The 23697-nt window shown below is 38.8% G+C and overlaps 1 protein-coding gene across 1 annotated transcript in view; it reads right to left on the bottom strand.

Moving 5' to 3' along the window:
* The window catches only part of LOC140233551 (uncharacterized), a 228468-nt gene that overhangs the window by 94492 nt on the left and 110279 nt on the right, over positions 1-23697 (bottom strand). Inside the window, exon 2 of the mRNA XM_072313674.1 lies at positions 13777-13945. Within this exon, the coding sequence (XP_072169775.1) occupies positions 13777-13945 (169 nt within the window). The remainder of the gene's footprint in view (positions 1-13776; positions 13946-23697) is intronic.

Below are 23697 nucleotides of genomic sequence, written 5' to 3'. Positions count from 1 at the left end.
TTATTCAAAGGGCACAGTCTTTATCCAGCTGCTGGCAGCAAGATAATCATGTTAGCCTCTTTGATGTTTGCTTGTGGGATTATGTATCTTTAAGGAGGAAGAATGGGTATTTTTTTTTTTTGTGGGGGGGGGGGGTGGTGGAGAGGGGGATATGGAGTAGGGTAGAGGGCTACCTCTCAACAGATTTAGATAGAGGATTATCTGACCAGTATGTGTTCAAAAGGGAACTTTGACAAGGAGATTTGAGTGGGGATGGGAGACAGTAGAAGAAACCATCAGCCACATGACTTCAAGAAGCCATTTTAGTTGACAAAAGAGTTGAGGGGATTAGAAGGGGTGAGGGAGTGATGAGGGCATGGTATGTGGGGGGGGGGGGAGCAGGGGTAAAGAGATCAGGTGTATTTAATCTCTTCAAGTGCTTAGACTCTAATCTGCACAATTTGTTTTGTGGGCAGATAGCTCTCATGTAAACTTTAAAGGGGGAGGGGGTTGTGGTGAGAGATTTTCAGGATGGAGGCTATATAGAGATTACATGTTTATTGCAACTTATGGCAAACAGTGAATAATGAATGCAGGGACTAGATTCTTCCTACCGAAGTGGTAAGAATTTGGCAAATAAAATCAAACTGGTAACATAGTTTTAGTATCTCCTTTTTTGTTGTCGTTCTGTAGTCTTTACTGGCCTGGATTACAACTTTGAAGAACATGCAATTTTCAATGATAAAATACTGCTAAATTGACAAGATTACGGCTTCTCAAATTGGCAATGCAGGCAATATACTCACCATTAGATCAGAGCCTTCACCTTCACATAACAGAAGCAGAATGACAATTATGCTGATTTTCTTGAAAATTTTACAACACCAACAGCAAACACCTTCGAAAAAAAGAAGATCAACAAAAGTTTCGTTATTTTTTTTTTAATGAAACATTACCTGTGCGTCTTAAACTGCGTGAATGTGATCCAATCTTTGTCCAGAAAGTATGAGCATGTCTGAGCGCAGCCTCCCCGCTGCAAATCTCGTCCATGTCCTGCCCTTTGAGCTTTTCATGTGGTCGACATTATGATTGCCCTAATGGAGACAGGAGCCTATCTATTTGGAGAGCACTCGGGGATGCTCCTAACCCAAGCGTGGATCTGTTTGCTCATTTTGATGAGCTTAGAATAACTCCCAGTGACAAGGGCAAAGAGGATACTGTATTCTAACTTTCCTTCCACGAGTCACCTTTCCTCTCGATGCTACATCAGCTTACAAAGTGAAAAAAACAACAACTAATTGTAATTATGTTAATTACAATGCATCTCTAGTTGTTCCGACAGTCACTGAGTGTTCAGACACTGCGATGAGTTTCTCAACCGTCTGCGAATCATATTTACATAAACAGCTGAGTTGAAAACTCAGACGCTTTTATCTATTGGACAGGTAGCTCCTAGTACACATGCACACAAGAGTAAACTGACACATACATGCAGTATGCTATATAACACTAGAGTGCACAGTTTATGGGCAGAAGTTGACGAGCCCAACCCTGCCTTTGCAAACATGTTTTAGAGGTCATTCTGATCATATTGCAAACTCACACCTAGAATCAGATTGAACTTGAGCTCACAAAACAACCACTGGTAAAACATGAAGGAATGTGTTTTGGAGGAACATGGTAAAAGCTTGCTCTCAGATTTACATAATTGTCTTGATTAGTACAAAACATGTACCAAGAATATATATTTACAATCAGGCTCATTTGCTGATATGAAATGGCTCCATGAGGAGTCACTTGAAATGTGATTCTCAGTAAACAGATATGTGAATATTTCTCCTCCCCCTCCCCCTCCCCCTCCCCTCCCAGTTTGTTGGGTCACAAATATTTGTGCCCTTCTGGCACTCTGATACGATTTGCCTCCATGTTGTGTACTGCCTGATTGCTGCATAGCAAACCCATCATATCTGCGTATCTTTTAGCTCTAACACTAAATGTGCTTGCCACCTTCTGGTGCATGATATCAGTAAACCTCTGTGACCTTTAGATAGGTCTTTATGCTGCTAATGCCTTTTGTACTCCTACAAAACATGAGTTAAGATAATTAAAAAAAAATAAGATTACTTATGAATGGCAAATGCATTACATAGATTTAACATCTTTTGCAAGCAATAAATGAAACCAATATATCCTATAATGATAAGCTGTTTTTGTCTCTAAGGTTGTTTTCATGCCAACCTTCTACAACAATGAAGATCAGAAACCTATGCACAGTTTGACCCAAGGAGCACAGAGGCGTAGTTACAGTGGTTGGCGTGGGCAGGTCCGAGCTATAAACGCATTTCAAAATGACTTTGCGCCTATCAACTCTACAGAATTGCGTTTCTGGCTCAAACGCATTTTGGACCACTCTTTTTTCAGCATTTCAGAAATGCTTTTCTAACCCCATAATAAAAAAAAAATGAAAAGTTTTGTGTCATCAACTGCCCAAAACTCCCTGAAAGTTGTGTGGAAACCTTAATTCTATGCCATAAGTGAGTTGATAAATGCATCCAAAGACTCATGGGGGATACAAATGGATCGCGCAGAATAATCAAGAGTTTGATATTGCTCAGACCAAACCAAATGAAAATGTTACAAAGAGAAAAATGTATGATATAATGGCAGCCTGAGTGATGCGCAGGACAGAGTGAAAAAAAAAAATGACAAAAGAGTTAAAAGTGAACAAAATGTAAGAGAATTGAGATGTATCCACATTCATATCAACTACTTAATGGATTAGGAAGAACCCCCAGATGTAATGGGCGGTTGGGATGGGTAATATGGGCTCTTCACAATTGTATGTTTCTTGCAGAAGACTGCTAACTGATAACATCCTCTAAATGAAATGTATATACGCTCTTAGTTCACCAGCATGTCCTGCACCAGAATCTAAAAATGTGCCCACGGCAGATTTTCGGGTTCACATAAATTCTAGGACTGACGACTCATCGGGTGTCAAAATCGGTGGTCCGGAGGCTGAATCATGATGCCGGGATGTTCACGTTGTGAACTGAGAAGGGAATCAAAACGGCAAATGAGATGCGTGGGCAGCAGTCACCTGACACTGCTGAAGAGAACAGTTAGAGCATGTAAGTCCACACTATCAGGAGGGGGGGGGGGGGGAACTTATCAAATGAAAATAAATCCCAAATATACATGTGAATTGAGTGAAAGAGCAGCGATATTATTTAGAAGAACACAGTGAAATTTGAGAAATATTGGACAATCAGTTTAAAAGTTACAAATTTTTAAAATTTCAGTGCTGTTATCACTGGATGAGGAGATTACTAAACTTCACGACTTTACTTTAGACAATATAAAGAAAACATAAGGAGATCCCACAAAATGTAGTTTTTCATGAATAGTATATATTCCATTAACTTTTTCCTGGCATATGCTAAGGGAAATATTACTCCCCCTCCTTTCTGAAAGAGGTAAAACAAGTGCCCATGGTTTTGTCATGCCAGAAAAGTGAAAATATGTTGAATTTTCTTAATATCTTCTTCTTATTGTTGGCCATGATGAAGTCACAAAGTGTAGTATTCTCCTTATCCAGCAATGACAGTATGAAAACTTGTTTGAAAACTCATAATCTTTTAATCAATTGTCCAATTTTCCTCAAACCTTCACTGCTGAATATTGCAGCTTTCACTCAATCTGTATTTATACTTGGGCTTCAGTTTCCTTTAGTGAGTGATGGATAGCTCAGAAATGAAGTAAGAGTATTAAGGAGGTATAAAGTCATCAGCAAGCTTCAGTAATGGGGCAGTTATTCCAAACTTAGCACACTATATCCTTCTCACGTCTGATGTGATCTTGTTCTTACATCACCCATCTATTGTATTACACCTCTAGCACGAGTTGAGCCAAAGCATGTATGTCCCTGATACAGTGTGTTTTGTTTCACCTCCATTAAATTTTATATACATGTGGGATTGTCAATCTTTTCCACATCAGGCAAACAAAGCTATGTAAATATTCACTCAAGAGCCAATCATATCATATTTCAGCACGTGAAAATTTATAATAACAAAGGAAAGAAAAGTGCAGTCTCTTTCTTTTCCTTTTCCTTTTTTTTTTTTGCTGTATTGTAGGGGGAAGAAAAAAAAAAGAAGGATTCATTTTTTCACCGAAGTTCCCATGAGGTCAAAACATTTACAGCTGAAAAGCAGGTCTAACTTTACGGGCTTTTCATCAACATCACACTCTCTTCAATCACCTTTTGTAACACATTTACCACGACCATGCATCAGTTGTGAATTTCCGCGATGCGCACAGATGCATTCATATCATTAATTCATGCGGGACAGGCGGATCAATAGGTTTTACTCACACATACAATGGCGGCACAATGAACGCGGTTTCAGGGGACATAGTGCACACCAGCCATGTTCTACATCGTCTAAATTGATTTTTGTGTCATACTTGTGTCACTAGGAATTTACCAGTACATGAAGTATGTCATCTTCTTATCTTGTACCCCATTGTGAATGGGAGAAGGGGGGGGGGGGGGGGGAGAAGAAAGAAGGGAAGGTGGTGGTTAAAGGAGTTGTATAGTTTTGGTTGAGACCTAATTTCAGGTTTCTACATTTTTTGGTGAGATAATGAAAAACCTCTTATGAAATATGAAAGAGCATACAAATTCTACGAGGAATTCAACGCTTCTTTGATGAAAATTGGTTTTGAAATGGCCAAGATATCCAAAAAAGAGCGATTCTAATCAAGTGTGGGACCCACACTTTATTACGATTGCTTTGTTTTACTTTTTTTGTGGATGTTCCAGTAATTCCAAACCCGATTTTCATCAAATAAACTTTCCATTCCTCTTAGAATGGTATGTTCTGTACTACATCATAAGTGTTTTTTTGTATCTCGCAAATTCTCATCTCCACCAATACTGTACCATCCCTTTAAGGTGACTCTACCCACAAAGGTTAATTTCTGATTCATTTCAGGCTGGAGCTGATCGAATCTTGAGCAACCCATACTGAGCATTCGCCCTTCAACATTAAGCGACGGGAGCCCAGAGATGTCATTTGATCGTTTTCACCCTTGCGCAGCTACAATGGCGGGTTTGTTCAGTCGAAACAATTGTCTTTGTTGGTTTGACACCTGTCCTCTTCCCCCAGGCCTTTTCATTGAGCATCTCATAGCACATACACTTACACATACCATGGAACACAATGACAAACTTTGTAGATGGTAGACAGATTTATCCTCGCCTGCCCCGCAGAAGGGCTGGCCCTAGCAGGAAATTTCACCCCAGGAATCGAAGTTTGGTTTGCGACACACTGTAAAGCCAGAAATATTCGCAGTATGAAATTTTCACAAAAATTGGAGCTGAAGGCCTTTTTGCAGCATGAAAATTTTCATGTATTGCTTCTGGCAGTCACTGCATCAGTGAAAACTTTCGTGTGCATTTTAATTTCACAAATCTTGGCTCCTCACAAAATACCTGAAAATTTCATGCATGCGAAAGTTACTAGTTTTACAGAAATTTGACACAGTATTGACAGCTTTTCCATATGATATAACAATCATTTCTTCTTTTTTTTTTAGTCTCAGGTTCCTTCTGCCAAGCAAGAGACAAATTATCATACTTGAATTGACTAGAATTGACTTAAACAAGGTGACTGGATATAACAGAAATCCATCTCTACCATTTTGTGTGTGTGTGTGCGTTATCTTTCCCTTTTTTTATTTTTGTCTTCTGGAGTGAAATCTACCTGTCCACTACTAGTTTCCAGTCACTGCGGCAAAAGTGACATCAGTTTTCTGTTTGCACCACAGGAGCCTCAAGATCAACTCTGCGCTTTTGGATTCTAAGATGTACCGTATACGCCGAATATTTCGTGAGGTTTTTATTTTCATGAATTTCGCGAGTCAGCTGCTATTTGCAAAATCAAAGACACACGAAAATATTGACTATTATCCCGATATGAATGTGACGCAAGCATATACATTTCTCTGTTCAGTACAGGACTCCATGATCGCGAATTTAACCACCCGCGAAATCGTCGGGAAGTCTTGATTCGCAAAAATTTAGACTCACTAAATATATGGCGTATATATTAACATATTGTATGTGATCCTGCAATTAAGTATGCCTCACATGAAAAAAAAAAAAATTAAAAAGATAAAACACGAAAATAGTTCCCTCTCTTTTCTCAAGCATTCTGCCAAGGTCATCAAATGTGAAACATTTTCTTCTCAGTATGTGAAAATGCTGAATTCATGCTAGGTTGGGATGGGAGTGGGGGTTATGGTATGCAGGAATCAGTTTGCAACAATTAGTGATTGAGTAACTTGACGGTTGATCTGTTTCTACCTCTGCAGAGAGTCAACAATGATTACAGTGACAGAACACGACAAAGGAACACAACACCTTGAGCAGACACAAGCATTTGAATGTCAATATTAACTTTTGGTAATGTAACATTCATCCTACCACAACTGTCTCTCACAAATGTTCTAGGTGGCTAATCATGAATATGCCGTGCTCTGCATGAAGTTTTATGCGGCTTTCTCTCTCTGTGCCCCATCCCCTCAAACTCCATTTCTCCTTACGTGAAAGTGGGTTATTCCACTAATCACTTCTAATTGCTTTGAATGAAAACTCTGTTTCAGACAACCTGCTGAATGAAAAATAATGCATTATCATCATCAATTAACTTGCCAACACCTATGTAAAACACACACACACACACACACACACACAATCTTCAAACAGGAATAATTTTTGTCCATGTGTAGGGATTGCATTTTTTTTTTTCATGCAACACAGCAAGGACATGTAGGTGGGTGCTGTCTCATGTGCAACTCAAAGCATCTGTTGGAGCAGAACTTCTGCAACAGCAAAAACTTAAACTGCATATTCTGTGAATAGTTTCACTGTTGAGACTACACTACCTAGAATTCCATCATTCAATTGCTAGCTAATATCAAGTCCGACAGCGATTGTGTTTCTCAAATGCAAAGACATTGTGTTATTCTTTTTCTCTAACATTTGTGATATAGTTGCAAATTGCAATTGATTGTCAGATTGACACCCACAACTTATGCAGTAATTGTCACATACACAACACCCTCAATCCTAACTACAGGTATATCTAGTAGCTACAACAACTATCAACATCAACTTCAACAGACAATGTATAATGAGCTTACAGTCAATAAAAGTCCTTCCGCGAACAGTCACCACTAGAGGGTAGCATTCATCATTGCACAGCTCTACACATCGAGCTAGGAGTACCTTCATCACACTTACAGGCACCAAAGCACAGATATGCACAAAAGGTACCCACAGCAGAAAGAACATGGGGGGGGGGGGAGAGATGGGGATGAACATTTTCAAGGAAAAATACACCCCCTGTTATCAGGCATCATGTCTACTTCAAATAAACCCACATTTATTCATATATATCTCCTCTGAAGAAGTTACTGGAAGTAGAGTTACAGTTTTCATGTGAGTTCCATTAGAGAAATAATTCCATACTATTGTTGCATGGAGCACTATGATAATAAAAAGCACTATTCTAAGCACCAGCCTACCTACCAATCTATCTCAATACCTCTTCACATACAGACTATCTGTCAATCAATCAGTCTTATCTATCTTCTATCTAGTCATCTTACTATCAATCTCATGTATCTCTCCTTTGCTCCCTAAACATACACAATATGTAACCCAGGATAAGTATATGTATCATTTCCTAATCAGTATCTTCTCACAAGCTACATATTGTCAAGCAATTTGTAAAACTTTTGTCTTCCATCCATCAAGGACATACTGCAGGATTGGGGGCAGGGGCCTTCTTGGAAAATTGTAAAATGACATAAATATACTGAGCATGACATGAGGAAGGGATGGACTCTAATGACTTCCTGAAATCTTTGCACAATTGGCTTTACAAAATGATAGCATCATCACCTCAACTGAACACTATATGTGAACACCAAGTTATGTGTTTATAACATGTTTCATGACTGGCAAAATTGGCACTGTGTGACATCCATTACCTTTTTTACAGCACACAATTGTGCACTATAACGATGGATTTCCCACACAGGGGCTAAATGCTATACATAATAATCCTTTATCTATGATAACCATGCATCACTCACAATAAATTGTGCATATTCTTTCGTATACCTGTCTATACTCCACACACTCCCAAAGTATACATATGCAGCAACGGTGTATTAACTTTATATCATGTAATATGATTTTGTTTGTATTTCATATTGAAATGCCAAATAATAATAATAAAACAATAACAACAACAGCAATAATAATAACAATAATGATAATAATGATAACTCTACTTCACCTTGCCCTTCACTCAAGCTGATCATTCTGTTGCACACATCATCCCACAAAGTACACTCAAGATCATACACTATGTATATAATCAGCCACAATAGATCCATACATCATGCATCCTTGCTAAAAATATCCCAGGGAAATGAATTCACTTTGAAAAAAAAAAAAAGAAGTGCTGAAACATTGGTGACTGTTCATTGTTTGGAGTGACAAAAATAATTCGTTGCACTCACATACCTGCATCATAATGACACACATCAAAAAAGCAATCCAATTAACCTTGAATGTGAATTAAAATTTGTAGAAGATGGATGATGTTACAAAAAGTAAATGATAACCCAACCCCCCACCCCCCCCCCCCAAAAAAAAAGCAAACAAACAGCACAAAAAAAAAAATATCAACAATTGGGCTGAGGACTGTATAACAGGCAGGCTCTTCCCAAGACTTCAAGGTCACCAGCTCTCATTTACATCATGAAGGTTTACATGTCTGTATATGTGTTGGGGGGGGGGGGGGCATCCTCTCTCTATTCCATACACCTATTGCGGGTTAGAATGATTAGCCATTTGTCGTAGTACTCCTTTCTAGTTGATTTACGATCCCAGCATGACATACCTGCGAGAGAATTGAACATTTTTACACAACAACATACACACACACACACACACACACACACACACACACACACACACACACACACACACACACACACACACATAACAAAAGCAGTTGAGAGACAAAACAAAGCACTGGAATAATGACAAAAATGATGGAAAAAAATCTTGGAATGCCTCTTTATTGATCAAGAGCGCAAGTAGACATTTTGGCATATACCATTCTGTGGCTATCAATCATATAATGATGATGGCAACTATTCAGTTACTGTTTTTTGGGAGGGGGGAGAGGGATAAGCTCACAAAAAGAGCTATCAACTCAGTCAAGCTAAGAAAAGCCAGCATTGTCAACATTCTCGATGAAAATTGTTTTTCCCTTTTATGACATAAGTAACTATGGGGGGACACAAAGAATGAGGGTCACTGCTAATATCACAGAGCCACTTGCCTTGATAAGCAAAGGCATATGCCAAAATGTTTGATTATTTCCCCTGCAAGCTTTACCTGAGGCTCTGCCCTAACCAAAAATTAAATGGATATATAAATAAATAAATGGATGAACAAACAAACAAACAAACAAATACATACAAACATAAATAAGTAAATATTCATTTCTTTGTTTATTTATTTATTTATCTATTCATTTATTTATTTATTTATTTATTCATTTACTTACTTATCTATTTATTCATTCATTCATTTGTTTATTCAAGCATTTGGTTAAACTTATAACTGTTTTATACTTTGATATTATGTTTATTACTCCATCTGTCTTTGTTTTGGGGAGGTGAGTGAAGATAGAGTTAGGGTCATTACAAGGTGTATTATCCCTTTCATCTGATTATTGATAGGAGTGTTCAGTTCTAAAACTCTGGTTACTTGAAGGTGATTAGAATAAAAAAAGTCTGCACATTAATAATTTGAGCAGATTTTGCAAGGTTAGGTGAACATGGTCACTTGTATCTGTTGTCACATTATCATGATTTGATGCAGCTAAATTAGGAAATGGATACCTGAAGGATTGTTCAATAGCTAGGTCAGACACATTTCGATTCATCCAAAAAGCACTTGTGCTTTCAGATACGAATAGATATCCGATAATCTCTCCGTTCATTACATGTTTGCTTGCGATATCTCTCTGATAGGTGACAAAAGCTCTAGTGCTCGCCACACGCAAAACTCACTCCCTACAATATCAGTATCAAGTCATTTCAATTCTGATACAGCATTCATCCTCTTCCCCTTGCGACGGGAAACGAATCAGTGTGTGCCATGTCAAAGATAACTTTTCAATCAATAAACTATCCTTCTTCACAAGTGTCGAAGGTCATAGATAATGATAGCTCTCATCACCTCATCTGAAGCGAAACAAAAGAAGGATCATACCATTCCTCTCACCTTTGCGCATCCATACGGAGAGTTTGGATTTGTCTGAGCTGATATCATCCAATATCTCAACCTCTGAACGGCAAGAGTAGAGGTTGAGCGTCTATCGTGAAGTGTTTTCAAACAACATTTTAATTGTGAAGTGTTTCTTAACTCTTTAGCACCTAGTTTTCTTGCAAGTGCCATGTTTGGATTTGTCTAAGCTGATAGTGTCCAATATCTTGACCTCTGAACAGCAAGGTTAGGGGTTGATTATCCCTCTTGAATTAAACTTCAAACACAATTGTGAATTCTAACGTAAGACTTAAAGGGACACGGAACCCAATGTAGATTGGGGGAATGCAGAAATATCAGTAGAACACATCAATGAAGTTACTGAGGAAAATCGGACAATTCGTTCATAAATGTTGAAAGTTCAAGTGTAGTAATAGCAATTACTCGATAGGATGACTACAAAACAAAATGTAAGAGCAGGACAATGATATTAAGGAAACGTAAAGAAAATTCCACAGCATTTCATATTTTATGAAAAGTACACATTGTTTTCACTTGCAATTCACATATGTTATAGTAATATTATTCCCCCCCCCCCCCATTCTGGAAAAAAAAAAGAATGCTTAGTGCTTTTTCATTATGCTACAGAAATTCAAAATATGCTGAAAAGCAGTTTCAATAGAAATCCTGGAAATGGTTGAACTGACATAGGTCTCAGGAAAAGACTGCTGATATAACAACTTAATACAAAGAAAATGAAAAAACTCATACCTTGATCTTTTTGTTCTTTGTATACAATGTGTTACACACCTTTAATGTTTACAAGACAGTATTTTTTTTTTTTGCTTCTATAGATGGAGATGGGCAATTTGACCAAAAACAAAGACAAACAATTAATGTGTGTATTCAATCAAGAATGACAGAATATTTTGAATCTTGTTTGCCATTTTAATCAGAGTAATGTTACAGAAGTACCACTTTGTCGAGGCTGTTGAAAGCTTTTGTGCTCAAAATCATGAGTCTCCTTGTCACGTGATGCAAACACATCCAAATGGTAACAGAGAAAGACATATAGTGAGTACAACATATATTCCTCACTTCTACTTACAATGATACAAACATTAATTTGAATTAGTCATGCACAACTATCAAACAGATGGACCATCATGGTTGTTTCACTGCAGCATTTGACAGGAGTAAGAGGAAACATGACTGCCAATTAAATTCTATAATAAAAAGAAAAAAATGTTCCACTTGAACAGTCAATGCAATGAACTTGAATTCACAAGGAATAAAAAGCTGCCTCCTGACATTACATTCTGTTTAGGCAGGCGGCATAAAATTCACATCGGGGGCTCTTTCATAATTCAGGCCGTACATCTCGCTGGGCAAAAGGTGCTAATGTATTCTCCCAGTGGTGGTGGAGATGGAGTGGGGCTGAGTGGGTTGGGATGGGGTGGGGTGAGGGGATGGGAGGGGCAAAGGGGATCTACATGGCACAACAATGACTCACCACAGGGGCAGTCTCGTGGCCTTTTAGCTTTTATTCACTGCATGTCATGCACGGTGTCCTAACATCACAGACAGCTCCCCCCCCCCACCCCTCCCATCATCCTACGAACTCCTCCCTCCCCCTCCCCACTCACAATTTGCTACAGGCTGCACCCACACATGCACACAAACTTGGACAGAAAGACTTGGAGGATGTTGGCCACAACTGCCATGATGGACCACTGAAGAACCTTGGCAAATAAAACCAAAGAACCAAAAAAAAAAAAAGAAAAAGAAAAATACAAACAGACCTTAAGAGAGAGACAAACTCAGAGACAGATAGACAGAGAGACAGACTTTTAAGATGAGGACAAGATTCAGGGTGGAAGTAGAAAGGCATTTCCCATTTTCAACAAACTTTGCACATTGATGCAAGCAAGAACAAGAACAACTGAACAGAAGACATAACAGGCTTTCCTTGGACCATGTCTCAACGTGCATCCTGCAAATTGTGTGGAGAATGCACAAGTTATTGGGCTACTTCTCATAGCTGCTTGTATGTGAGAGGCAGGAGTCATATTCTTGAAACAGAATACCACTTTAACCCATTGAGGAGGAGTCCCGAGTATACTCGGGCAGGTGTCTATGGAAAATGCATGTTGTAGTAAAATCAGTCCATCCTCAACGGGTTATTAGCACACAATGCCATTCGGAGGAATGCTCTAAGGCCTTCGTACGTGAAAAAAAGAAAAAGAAGAAGCTGTTTCTGGCTCAAACACCCTGGTAATATCATAACAAACACACATGCACACATATGTACATATAAACATACTCCCAAAAGGTTATATAATATGACTGGATTTCATCCAAGGGTTTTAGATACGTGTTAGCACTAACGCATGACCGGAAGGGGAAATAAGATGTTGCATTACATTTAACACATCGACTGTCACTTCATGTGACAAAAAGTAGTTCATGGTACGAGACTCCCTGGTAATTCACACATGTGGGTGATGCCCATTACAGGAATTACACCATAGATCACATGGGATACAACAGAGAGAGAGGGGGGGGGGGGGTACAAGCCAGTCTATTCTCTGAATCTTTACCCCACAGAAGATTAAAGAGTAGAGATGAAGAAGTTTAGAAACTGACCAACATCAAACCCGAGATTCGTTCAATATATTTTTTATTTCCCTCGTTGTTTTGTTCTGTTTTGTTTTTTTGCACGATGTCAAAGATGGACAAACAAAAAATAAAAACAAAAAACAACAACTGCAAGCAGCATGCCATCGAGCAAATAACCAAAGCGACCATAATATTTTCAAGTGCAAGTTTAACCTGAGTTGTTGTTGTTCTTCTTCTTCTTGTTTTTTTTTTTCTTTAAATGTTAACTGGGACGAGCACATCCTGGAGCAAATCTTAATCTCCATTTAATCTCCATGTGTGGCTGGCTTCAGCCAGATAGTGGAACAGAAAGTGGACTGAGGGCAGTTGTTGTTTTTTTTCCTTACTACTAATAGGTTTGATCTCGACTCTCAAATCAATGAGTGCCATAGGTGTATACACACCATCTCTCATAATTCTCAGCTATAGGGATAAATTGTGCACAGCTGACCAGGAGTGTGCCGACTTAAAGGACAGCTACAATGTTTTGCTAAAGCACGTCTTGTGAATGAGCTGGTCATACAGCGATGCTAGGATGACACCAAAGCTGGCCACTGGTTGACTTTCACAAGCATACCAGGCATCAAAAGAAAAACCGAGAAAGCAGGCAGGAATAAATGTCAAAACAAATGTGGCATAACAAAAACAAGAATACACACCAAGAACTCAAAAAGTTCAGAAATAAACCAACACACACAAAGCAAAAATAAAAACAAACGCAAACACAAACGGTTACCAAACACATTTCAACACGTGCGTAAATAATCCAACCATCTCACCCGTTGAGTCTGGTCTGCTCTCCTTGGATGACCGCGGAGACGAAGCCATGGGCGGGGCCGAGCCGGAGTTCCCATGGTGACGCCGCGTTCCATCTCTCTCGCCCTCGCTGTCGCTGTCGATGACGATGACCGAGTCTAGCTTCCTGCTGCGGTTGTTGCTGGCCTCCTGCTGCAGAGGGCAAAGGTCAAAGGTTGAAAAAGGAAAATTTAGGATAGTTATCTCATCCTCTAGAAAAACTAGGCAAAAGAAACAAAAACAAGCTCTCCCATGTTTTCAACCCAGGGCCTTATTTGCAACAATTGTAACATAAAGGCAAGCACTATGGAAATGGGCCAAAGATTAACAGGTTTGATGTTAGCTATTCATTTCTATTTTAATCTAATTTCCAAACAATATATGAATACAATAACCGCTAAAATAATGGTATAGTTCTTGTATCATAACATCACATAGATCAGTCCTCAAAAGTACTTTATGCAACATCGATTGTTCACGAAAGTCTTCTAGATAAACAGCATCCACTTTAGCACTGAAACAAACGACATGAAATTTACATCATGTTAGCATATATGCCAGATCCACAGGAAAGGCATATTGTAAACGCACAAATTTTTGTGCTACATCAATTTTCACATATTTTGCACTGGCTAGTGCGAATTGTAAAACACGCGAAAATATCATCAGTTTTCTCTGCATAACCTGAATGGGTTGACAACTGCACAGCACAAATTCAAGAACCCACAAATATGTTTTTTGAGCAGCTCAGTGTGAAAAATTAATCATGCGAAAATGTTGACATTTACAGTACATGACAATCACTTCTATCGAGATATAATCATAATCCTTTACATTTGTGTATAGCATATTACAAACTTGAACCGTCAGTTCTTATACTTAATTTAGGACAGTACTGACACATGTTCATTCCAGCTTGACTTTGAATCCCGTGTTGAGAAATTAAAACAAAATCAACTTTCACGCAACACATAAAATCGACTTCATGTCAATGTGCCCATTTTAATATTGAACGGTTGAATAATGCAAAGTTTCAGGCAGGTGCTACAAATCACTATAGAAACTTTAAAGAGGAAAACCCCTGGTACAGTAATTTGATCATGGCCTTAATGCTAGATGTGAAATTTCTTGATGAGGAGCAAACCAGAATATGAATTCCACCTTGAAAAAAGCGAGTGGACAAATGAGAAATACTGAGACCGAGGCAAGGCATGGTGGTTTTCTTCAAGAACTGGGCCACAATTGCATGGCACCATTTTCATTGACCCACACATTTTCATCCTTCCGTAAATCAAATTCGGCGGACACTTACGGAGACACCCGATCCGCGGATCGCCGTGGGTTCAGGCGGAATCGAAGTAATCAAGGAATGTATGCCGCGACATTGATTCCGACTGTTTGCCTCATGACACCGTTAAAAAAACAGGGATGAAATCCCCCAACTTTCACGAAAAACGGGGGAAATTACACCGGCCTACCCGGAGCCACATCCATCATGGCGAGGGAGAGAGATATTTGGGGATAGCGGCTCAGCGCGAAACACTTTCCTCCGTAATGCGAGGAGATTTCTGTAGAGAAGGGATTATAACCTTGTTTACCACACAGGGCATTATACCATTCGTGGGCCAGATGCACAGCATATGGAAAAAATTTTTCATCATTAAGTGCTTATGCCCAAGAATGTAATGGACAGTATTTGAGGTGTAACTTTTACTTCCTCTATGACTGAATATAGAAAAGCTGAAAGCATGCAGTTATTTCCACAAACACAAGCTTATACATCTATTACAATTTAAGTGATCCTGTAAAAACATCTATAGACACACACACATGAATACAAAAGTATGTAATTTGTATATATGTATTATGTATATATGATGACATAAATGGTATCCCGTTGTACCAAATAAAAATCAGCCATTTTGTTGAATTATCTATTTTTTTTAAAAGGTTGTACCCTGGGTGCTGAAAAGAGGAAATTATTTTGGTGCTGGAGCTAGCATGCGCTAGCCACTGCACTGCACTGTACTAAAGCACACGCTAGTGGTATCGCAGCTTCCATGCACGCATAGTATAACATGCAGTGGCACGGGAATGCTATGTACATGCACACACAGTGCATGCATTTTTCTCTGGCTGTCCTCGAGTGGACGTGAGGTGGCGCTACACAACGCGGTTACCCGGGGTACTGCGGTACCCCGGGTAACGCGTGATGCATCATATCTATATGCACTGTATCGTCACACACTGTAGATAGGTATATACATGTACATCTATTTAGTATAGGGAGATAAGCACTGTTCTAACTTTGACTACAATATTCAACCAATCATGGGTCTGATCATTGTGCCATTTGCTATACCTCTGTTCATCTGCCATTAAAACATCGTATCAGTGATAATTTGTTTCTCTGAAGAGAATTACAACCCCCAAAAAGAAGGTTTTTTTTTCTAATTTTTAAAGATAATATAAAGTTTTGGTATTACCTCAAAAGTTTCCCTGAATTTCCTTGTCTTGAAATTTGTTCGCATGTTATGTGTGCGTATGCGCTGGCCGTAGTAATCAGTGTATGTAGCTCTTCCAAGGTCCTCTCGACAGAGTCACATTCAGTCATCAATTCGAACAGAAAGGGACTATTGGCAGAACCAAACGTTGCCCGAAGCCTGTTTTCAAGATTTCAACTTTATTGTTAAGTCTTCAAATTGAAGAATTGTTTGGATTTTAAGTTGATATTTACCCGCGATACTCAATCTATCATGATCCTGAATGCTACAATGCGAAGCCCCATTACGCTATGCGTATGGGGCTGTTGGTTGCTATGCGTATGGGGCTGCTGGTCGCAGTTAATTGCATGATTACTAAGAAATGAGAGCACTTTGGGGCGAGTAAGTCTCACAGTGTTAGTTATATGAAAGGTACTTTAACCAGAAACATGGAAATTCAGGGAAACTTTTGAGGTACCAAAACTTTTTATTGGCTTTAAGTCTAGTTATTTAAGACACCCAAATGGAGGTGAAACCAGATACTGACAAATGTGGACGAACTCTGAGTGGGTTGCTATACACAGAGCATTTGGGTGTATGTGTGTGTGTGTGTGTGTGTGTGTGTGTCTATCTGTCTGTCTGTCTCTCACTCTCTTTTCCTGGCCCACAGGGGGAGTGATCTCCTCTTCAAAGTGGCGATGATAGGATTGATGATCAGTATCACTCCCAATACCACCTCTGACTATCAGCTGCCTTGGACTCCCCTGGGAATACTGATATCCTCTTGGCATTACTCAACAGACCCTCATACCTGTATCCTCTTCTACCTCAAAAAATTTCAGGTAACTACCTTTTTCTCCATGTTGGATTTTTCCTTCTTCTTTTTTCTTCTTATTTGCAGTGCGTCCAAAGTCTATCAACTGGGCATTCACAACACTTTCTTGCATAGTCAATCATATAGGAACTAAACATGCTATTTTATTAAGCTGCCTAAATCCACCATTTAAGGATTAAAAACAGCACTGTCTTGTACTGCATCCAAAGTCTTGTATGAAGTTAAACATACCACTTTATTGCCCTGACTCCAAACTTTATCATACAGGAGTTCAACTTATCACTTTCTTATACTATCCTGATATACAGCTCTTAGGTATTTGTGGTTAAATCATCCATGTAAGAATACTGCAGATAATATTCTTCCACCTGAACTGATGAAGCTATGCCAGGAGAGCAAAAAATGATTAAATAAATAAATAAGTAAATAGATAAAATCTAAAAACCCTCAAAGAAAAAAAAATAGAGAGAGAAAGAAAAGAAAAAGAGGAGGAGGAGGAAGAGGAGGAGAAAAAAAAGAGAGATTTCTGCTCTTGCTCCCTTTACCATGGTGCCACAAATGAGAGAGAGACAAAAATGAAAAAAAAAAAATTCTGCCTCTACACCACTTAGCACTAACCTATTTGAGAATTCACAAAGGTACTCACAATGTCCATGTTTCTAGGGCACAATCTATCATAGGTCATGGCTGGATTCGGCAAGTATTTCCCAGTAATACATCCTCATTTCCGCACGTTAGATAACTACCTTTCTGTTGCTGTTTCATTTTCGTCATCTGTTCAATACGGTAGTTTCTCTTGTGTATTTCCTGATGGAAATATCTATCTATCAATCTATATGATTATGCAAAGTGTCTATTATAAGACAGGTACATGGCAGACAGACAGAAATACAAATGTCAAGAACCTACTTTTAATTTCTCTCTTTTTTCCCTGGTGTTAGCTGGATTTTTCCAAGTCTGCAACAATTCCCCCCCCCCCCCCCCCGAACTCTTCTTCCTTTTTTCGTCCGTCCCTCCGTTTCTCATTTCATGCATTATTCAATAGCCATGCGATAGTCCAGGATAAATTTTCCGAGAGGTTAACAGGGTGCAGAGATCGGCCGGTTGCCACGTAGCGCAGGGGGAAAGGAATACAGCGCCTTCGGGGAGGGTCTGACCCAGAATAACCCCAGTAACGACTTCTTGACATGTAAAGAGAGGTAGTTGATGGGGAAAGGGGAGAGGGAGGGAGGGAGGGAGGGAGGGAGAGAGAGAGAGAACAAGAGTTAAGGATGGTGAAGAGAGGAAAAGAAGAAGCCGTGACTTCTTGATGTAAGATGAGGGTGGGGGTGGAGAGATGATGGTAGAACAACAATGGGAGCAAGGGATGATGTTGGATGTTGGAGAAGAGGACGAAGTGAAATGGTAACTTTTTACAGGTGGAGGAAGAGGTGCAGGTGAGAGAGGGAGAAAGATAGAAAGAATGAAAGAAAGAGAAGCAGAGGTAGAAGGAATGGATGTTGGAAAAAAAAAGATGAAGGCTATATGTGTAAGGAATATGTACGGAATATGTAAGGAATTTCATCCAGTTTTAAGCTCAGAATGGGATTACTGTGATCTCAATGTGACAGTCACTTATTCTTTTTTTCTCTCTCTCCATAACACAACTACCATAAAAAGTTACAACTCTTCCGTACCTCACACTGCAAATGAACTATAGAGAGGACCGAGAACTAAGACCGATGATAACAGCTGCCAGATTTGTACTTCATTAAAGATAATTTCATACATTCATATGTTGAATAATACATTCAATCAAACCATGAGGATATTTTTATTCTCTGCCACGCCTTTCCTAACTTCTTGGAATTCTGCACAGTCACATGACAGATAGAGGTTAATGGTTTGGGAGCGCAAGCCAAACGACATTCATCTCCACTCAGATGATGAATTAGAGCAACAATGGGCAAACGGTATGGTCCAAAATTTAATCATAATTGGATATGACATGAGATGAAAGTAATAAACTTTAGGATATCACATGTTTTCATGGAGTTGTGATGTCTGTCACAACTACTATGCAAACAAGTAAAATGAGGTGGCAATTTCATCGCCTCAGAATCCCCCCCCCAACCAGTGTTTGCACATAAAAAATAATAATAATAACTGTTGTGTTGATTAACAAGTCACCAGCTCTAGACATAGCTCATACCACCTTTACTAGACATTCCATTATCACGATATTTATCACTTAGAGATCATATTACAATTCTGCAATAATTAGATAGGAAGTGAAGACATTTTTTTGTCTTACTTTACTGAAAGAAAAAAAAAGAAGACTAAGTATAAAAAAATGTCTGCAGATTAGTAAGAGACTGTGTAGCAAACCACATCATCATCCCATCAAATCTTCATATATGACTATTACCTTTATCAGTGTTGCATCTGTCTGTACATGAGATGGATAAAAATGGACTTATTTCTCTTCAAATTCTCAACATGTGACAGGCAACTGAACTTCAGCACAGAGAAAAATATACATCTATATAATTATATTACATACATAGTGTGTGTGCAGGTAGAAATTCCCTAGGAACATAGTACTATGGACTACAATAATTATGGCTCTTTGTGCCTTTTGAGCATTAGTATCTTCTTGCAACAATTCATATTGATTCCTTATTGGGGACAACATAATTCTCAATTTTATCTTTATATCAGAGTCTTTTATGTATTTGAAGATACTCGCACAGCTCGGTCAGTAAAGTTGAACCGTTTCTAAAAACTGAGCTACTGCCAAGTTAAGTAGTACATTGAACACTTTACGTACCACATTTTTTTTTTTTTTTTCATCAGCATTAACCCGGTGAAGACGAGTCCTGAGAATACTGGGGCAGGTGTCTATGGAAAATGTGTGTTATAGCAAAATCAGTCTGTCCTCAATGGGTTAAGTAATCCATCCAAACCTGACCTAGTTGTAAAGTTAGTAGGCATAATCACGAGAAGCAAACCACTTAAGTCCAACATGAAGGCCCTCACGACACAATAGGGATTAGGAGGTTTAGGTTGTCTCTATTCAATGACAATTAGTTTACAGACATCTGGGCTAATTGGCAAAGAAAGTACTAAAGTTTAGAGTGTCAATCAGCTGACAAAGCTCAGTAAGGGTTAACTTAAAACAGGGACACTAAGAAGACCCCATTCCATTCATCAAACATCTCCCTTACAAATAACCTAAAATGTCAAATCCATTTGGGTCATTCCCACAGATTAACAGGAATTGGGCGCCCCTAATCGATGAATGTCAAACCAAATCACTGACAGGACAGCCACCTCACGAAACCAAGCCTGGGTTGGCTGAGAAGCTCATCCGCCACTCTGATGGCATGGTGCCCTCTATAGTTCACATGCATATAACCCTTTCATGTCTTTCTCCCTGTCTATCTATCTGATGCCATGTTAGCTATGAATGCACATCTAGGTATGATTGGATAATTGCTCACATTTATAACATTTTCTCTTCCACGGGATGTGAGGAAATCGAATATTGAACCCTTTGCAATTCCATGGCAAGTTTTTATAATTTTTCTCCTCAGATTTGTGATGGAATTTCACTTCATCAACATTCAGTCAACATCAAGCGAATCCGACAGAAACAATTTTTCGATCTCATAATAGAAGATGGAAAATCATAGAAGACAAATATTGAGATGATTGTTTGGTAAAAGGAAATAAGACATCAAATTTTGTCCAGTCATTGTTCCTATTTTACCAATAACACAAAAACACTGTCAGAATTTCAGCCATGTCAGCCATTTGTAATTTCAGTTTAATCTGTTCAATATGAGCCAAAAATATTAAACACAGCAAAATATTCCCAACACAAATTCCTATCGCAAATGGCAAAATTTCACGATTGATTATACCACTCTTCCAATAACAGGGTGACTAGTGTACATCTCCCTGTGATCTTATTTAAGCTGGTGACACAAACGAACACACACAGACACACACACATGAACTGAAATGCTATTAAAATCACTCTGCCTCATATGATGTCAGTATGCCTATCTCAAGGGGGCACTATTCCTATCTCTATTAGGTTAAATTTCTGTTAGTCTGTAGGTCTGTCTGTCTGTCTCTCTTCCTCTCTCTATTTCTTCTCCTTTAGGCTATCTAGTATTGTACTAGTCATTTCTCTATCTATATAACATCTATACATCCATACATCCAACCATTCATCCAACCACCTATGGACATACATATCAATCTATTGTGCGTGTGTGTGTGTGTGTGTGTGCGTGTGTGATTTGTTTTGTTTTTTATTTTGATACATTTATGTTGTATTTTATCCGCATGGACTTGCGGAAGAACAGTCTCCGGACTGAAGTATGTGCCGTGCTTAAATAAATAAATAAATAAATAAATAAATAAATAAATATGAATGAATGAATGAATGAATGAATGAATGAATGAATGAATGAATGAATGAATGAATGAATGAATGAATGAATGAATGAATGAATGAATGAATGAATGAATGAATGAATGAATGAATGAATGAATGAATGAATGAATGAATGAATGAATGAATGAATGAATGAATGAATGAATGAATGAATGAATGAATGAATGAATGAATGAATGAATGAATGAATGAGTATGTGTATATCCCTGTTTATAATGATCTCTATCTATCTCTCTATCTATCTAGATACATCTTTAGCAATCCATCCACTACTCTACATGCATGTCAACTGATGTTGTTATCCTCTATTCATCTATTTATCACTCAGTTCAATCTCTCCCTCTCTCCTCTCTTTCTCCATCTCCTGCACTGCTTTAAAAGTCTGGCCAATGAGACTAGGGCAGTCAATGTTGGTGGGGGTGAAGGGCCTGGGAGGGCAGTGTACTTTCGGTGTGTGCCAGCGCCAGGCTGGCCACTCGACGACGACGTTTTGAAGCTCATTTTCCCTTCTGCCACCTCCGGTGGAGCACCGTTCTTCCTCCGCAAAGATGCAGTGTAACAAACAACGTAAAACGGGGATGGGTTCTCCAGAAGACAGGCTCATTTACTCCTCACTCTCCACTATTCCCCAAGCACCCCTCCTCTTCTTCCCCTACCCCCCCCCCCCCTTGAAAGAAGAAGAAAAAACAAAAACGAGCATTGGTATCTTACATTTGATTCCGTACCTAGCTAAGAGCATGAACATCTGTGTTGGGAGCACAAAAATCAAAACATGACCCTACACAAATACGGTGGCAAGTTTGCCCTCGTTTTCCTTTGGTTTCCACTGCGTGTTGTTTTGTCCTATTTTTGTTTGTTTGTTTCACTTTGATACGACATTGAATGGGATGAGCTGAAATAATAATTAGCAGCCACGGTGGTAAAGCCATGGCATGTCAATCCCACGGCCTGCATGTGGTATTACAGCAAGACCAGTCACATCCTGCTATACCTGTGAGATTCCCCCCGACACGAGTAATGATAAAATAACATTATTTACCCAGGGTAGCCTCTACGCTACTGGTACTAATCTTTCTCAGACAGCACTGCCATAATCACCGACCTGGCACTGCCATGTACACATGTCTGTATCTGGGCCACAAGGGATACCTCCCTAGCAATACTTCCCAGCCCATTCCTCTATCCCCCCCCCCCCCAAAAAAAAAAAAGAAGATATGAATAGGTAAATAGACAAAAACATAATATATAGGCCTACATGAATTTAAAAAAAAAGGACAGATAAATGAATGAATGAATGAAGAAACAGGCCCTACATAGTAAATAAGTAAATAAAATGAATACAAAATATATCAAATATTTGTCAGGAAATTGTTAATAAGCATGATTTGAACTCGGGGTCTCCACTTTATGTATCCTCAGTCTCATCCACTATATACCAAATACCCATCCACATATGAGGTAGCAAAGGTGGACTCTTAAAGGCATAATTTACCATTTGCAGATGAAATAAAAACTCAGCATTAATGCTTCAAAATAGATCTAAAATGTGAGTTAGGGATAGTAGCAACCAATTAAACATTTGAATTTATATAATCAATGTTAAGTATTGTTAAATGCACAAAATGTGAACAATGGTTATATAAAAATGTTTCCAGACTAAACTATCTACAGTTACGGTTTATTGAGAAAAACAGTGAATATCTCCTTATATTTTAGGTTCTATTGCTAAATTCTTATATGGTAGGATGTTATGTGATACAACTGACGTACACATATGCATCAAATATGACATCTTGAACATTTTTTTCAAATCACTGCTCCCAAAGGTAAACAGGACCTTTTAATTCAAACACACACCAGTCCCTTCCACAGCATGCAAAATCATTCCACAGTCCCTTTCCCCGAAACAAATGTTGTTAGACTTGTCTCATCTGCTTTCATGATCTGGACCCTGATAGGTGCACTGTCTTTGCCTGATGGCCTCACACAGACAATGTGGCATCCCAAGAGGATCTACGATACTTTTCTTGCACGGCCACTTCTATTTCTCTCGACATTTGATACATCTGTTAGTGTGGTACATCTGTTCAGATGTGAATTTATTAATGCTTCATTGAAATACTACCCCCCCCCAGTAATT

This window comes from Diadema setosum, chromosome 9 (assembly GCF_964275005.1).
Source record: "Diadema setosum chromosome 9, eeDiaSeto1, whole genome shotgun sequence".
Taxonomy (NCBI): Eukaryota; Metazoa; Echinodermata; class Echinoidea; order Diadematoida; family Diadematidae; genus Diadema; species Diadema setosum.
The sequence above is the reverse complement of the archived record's forward strand: the minus strand, read 5'-3'. Positions and strand labels throughout refer to the sequence as shown.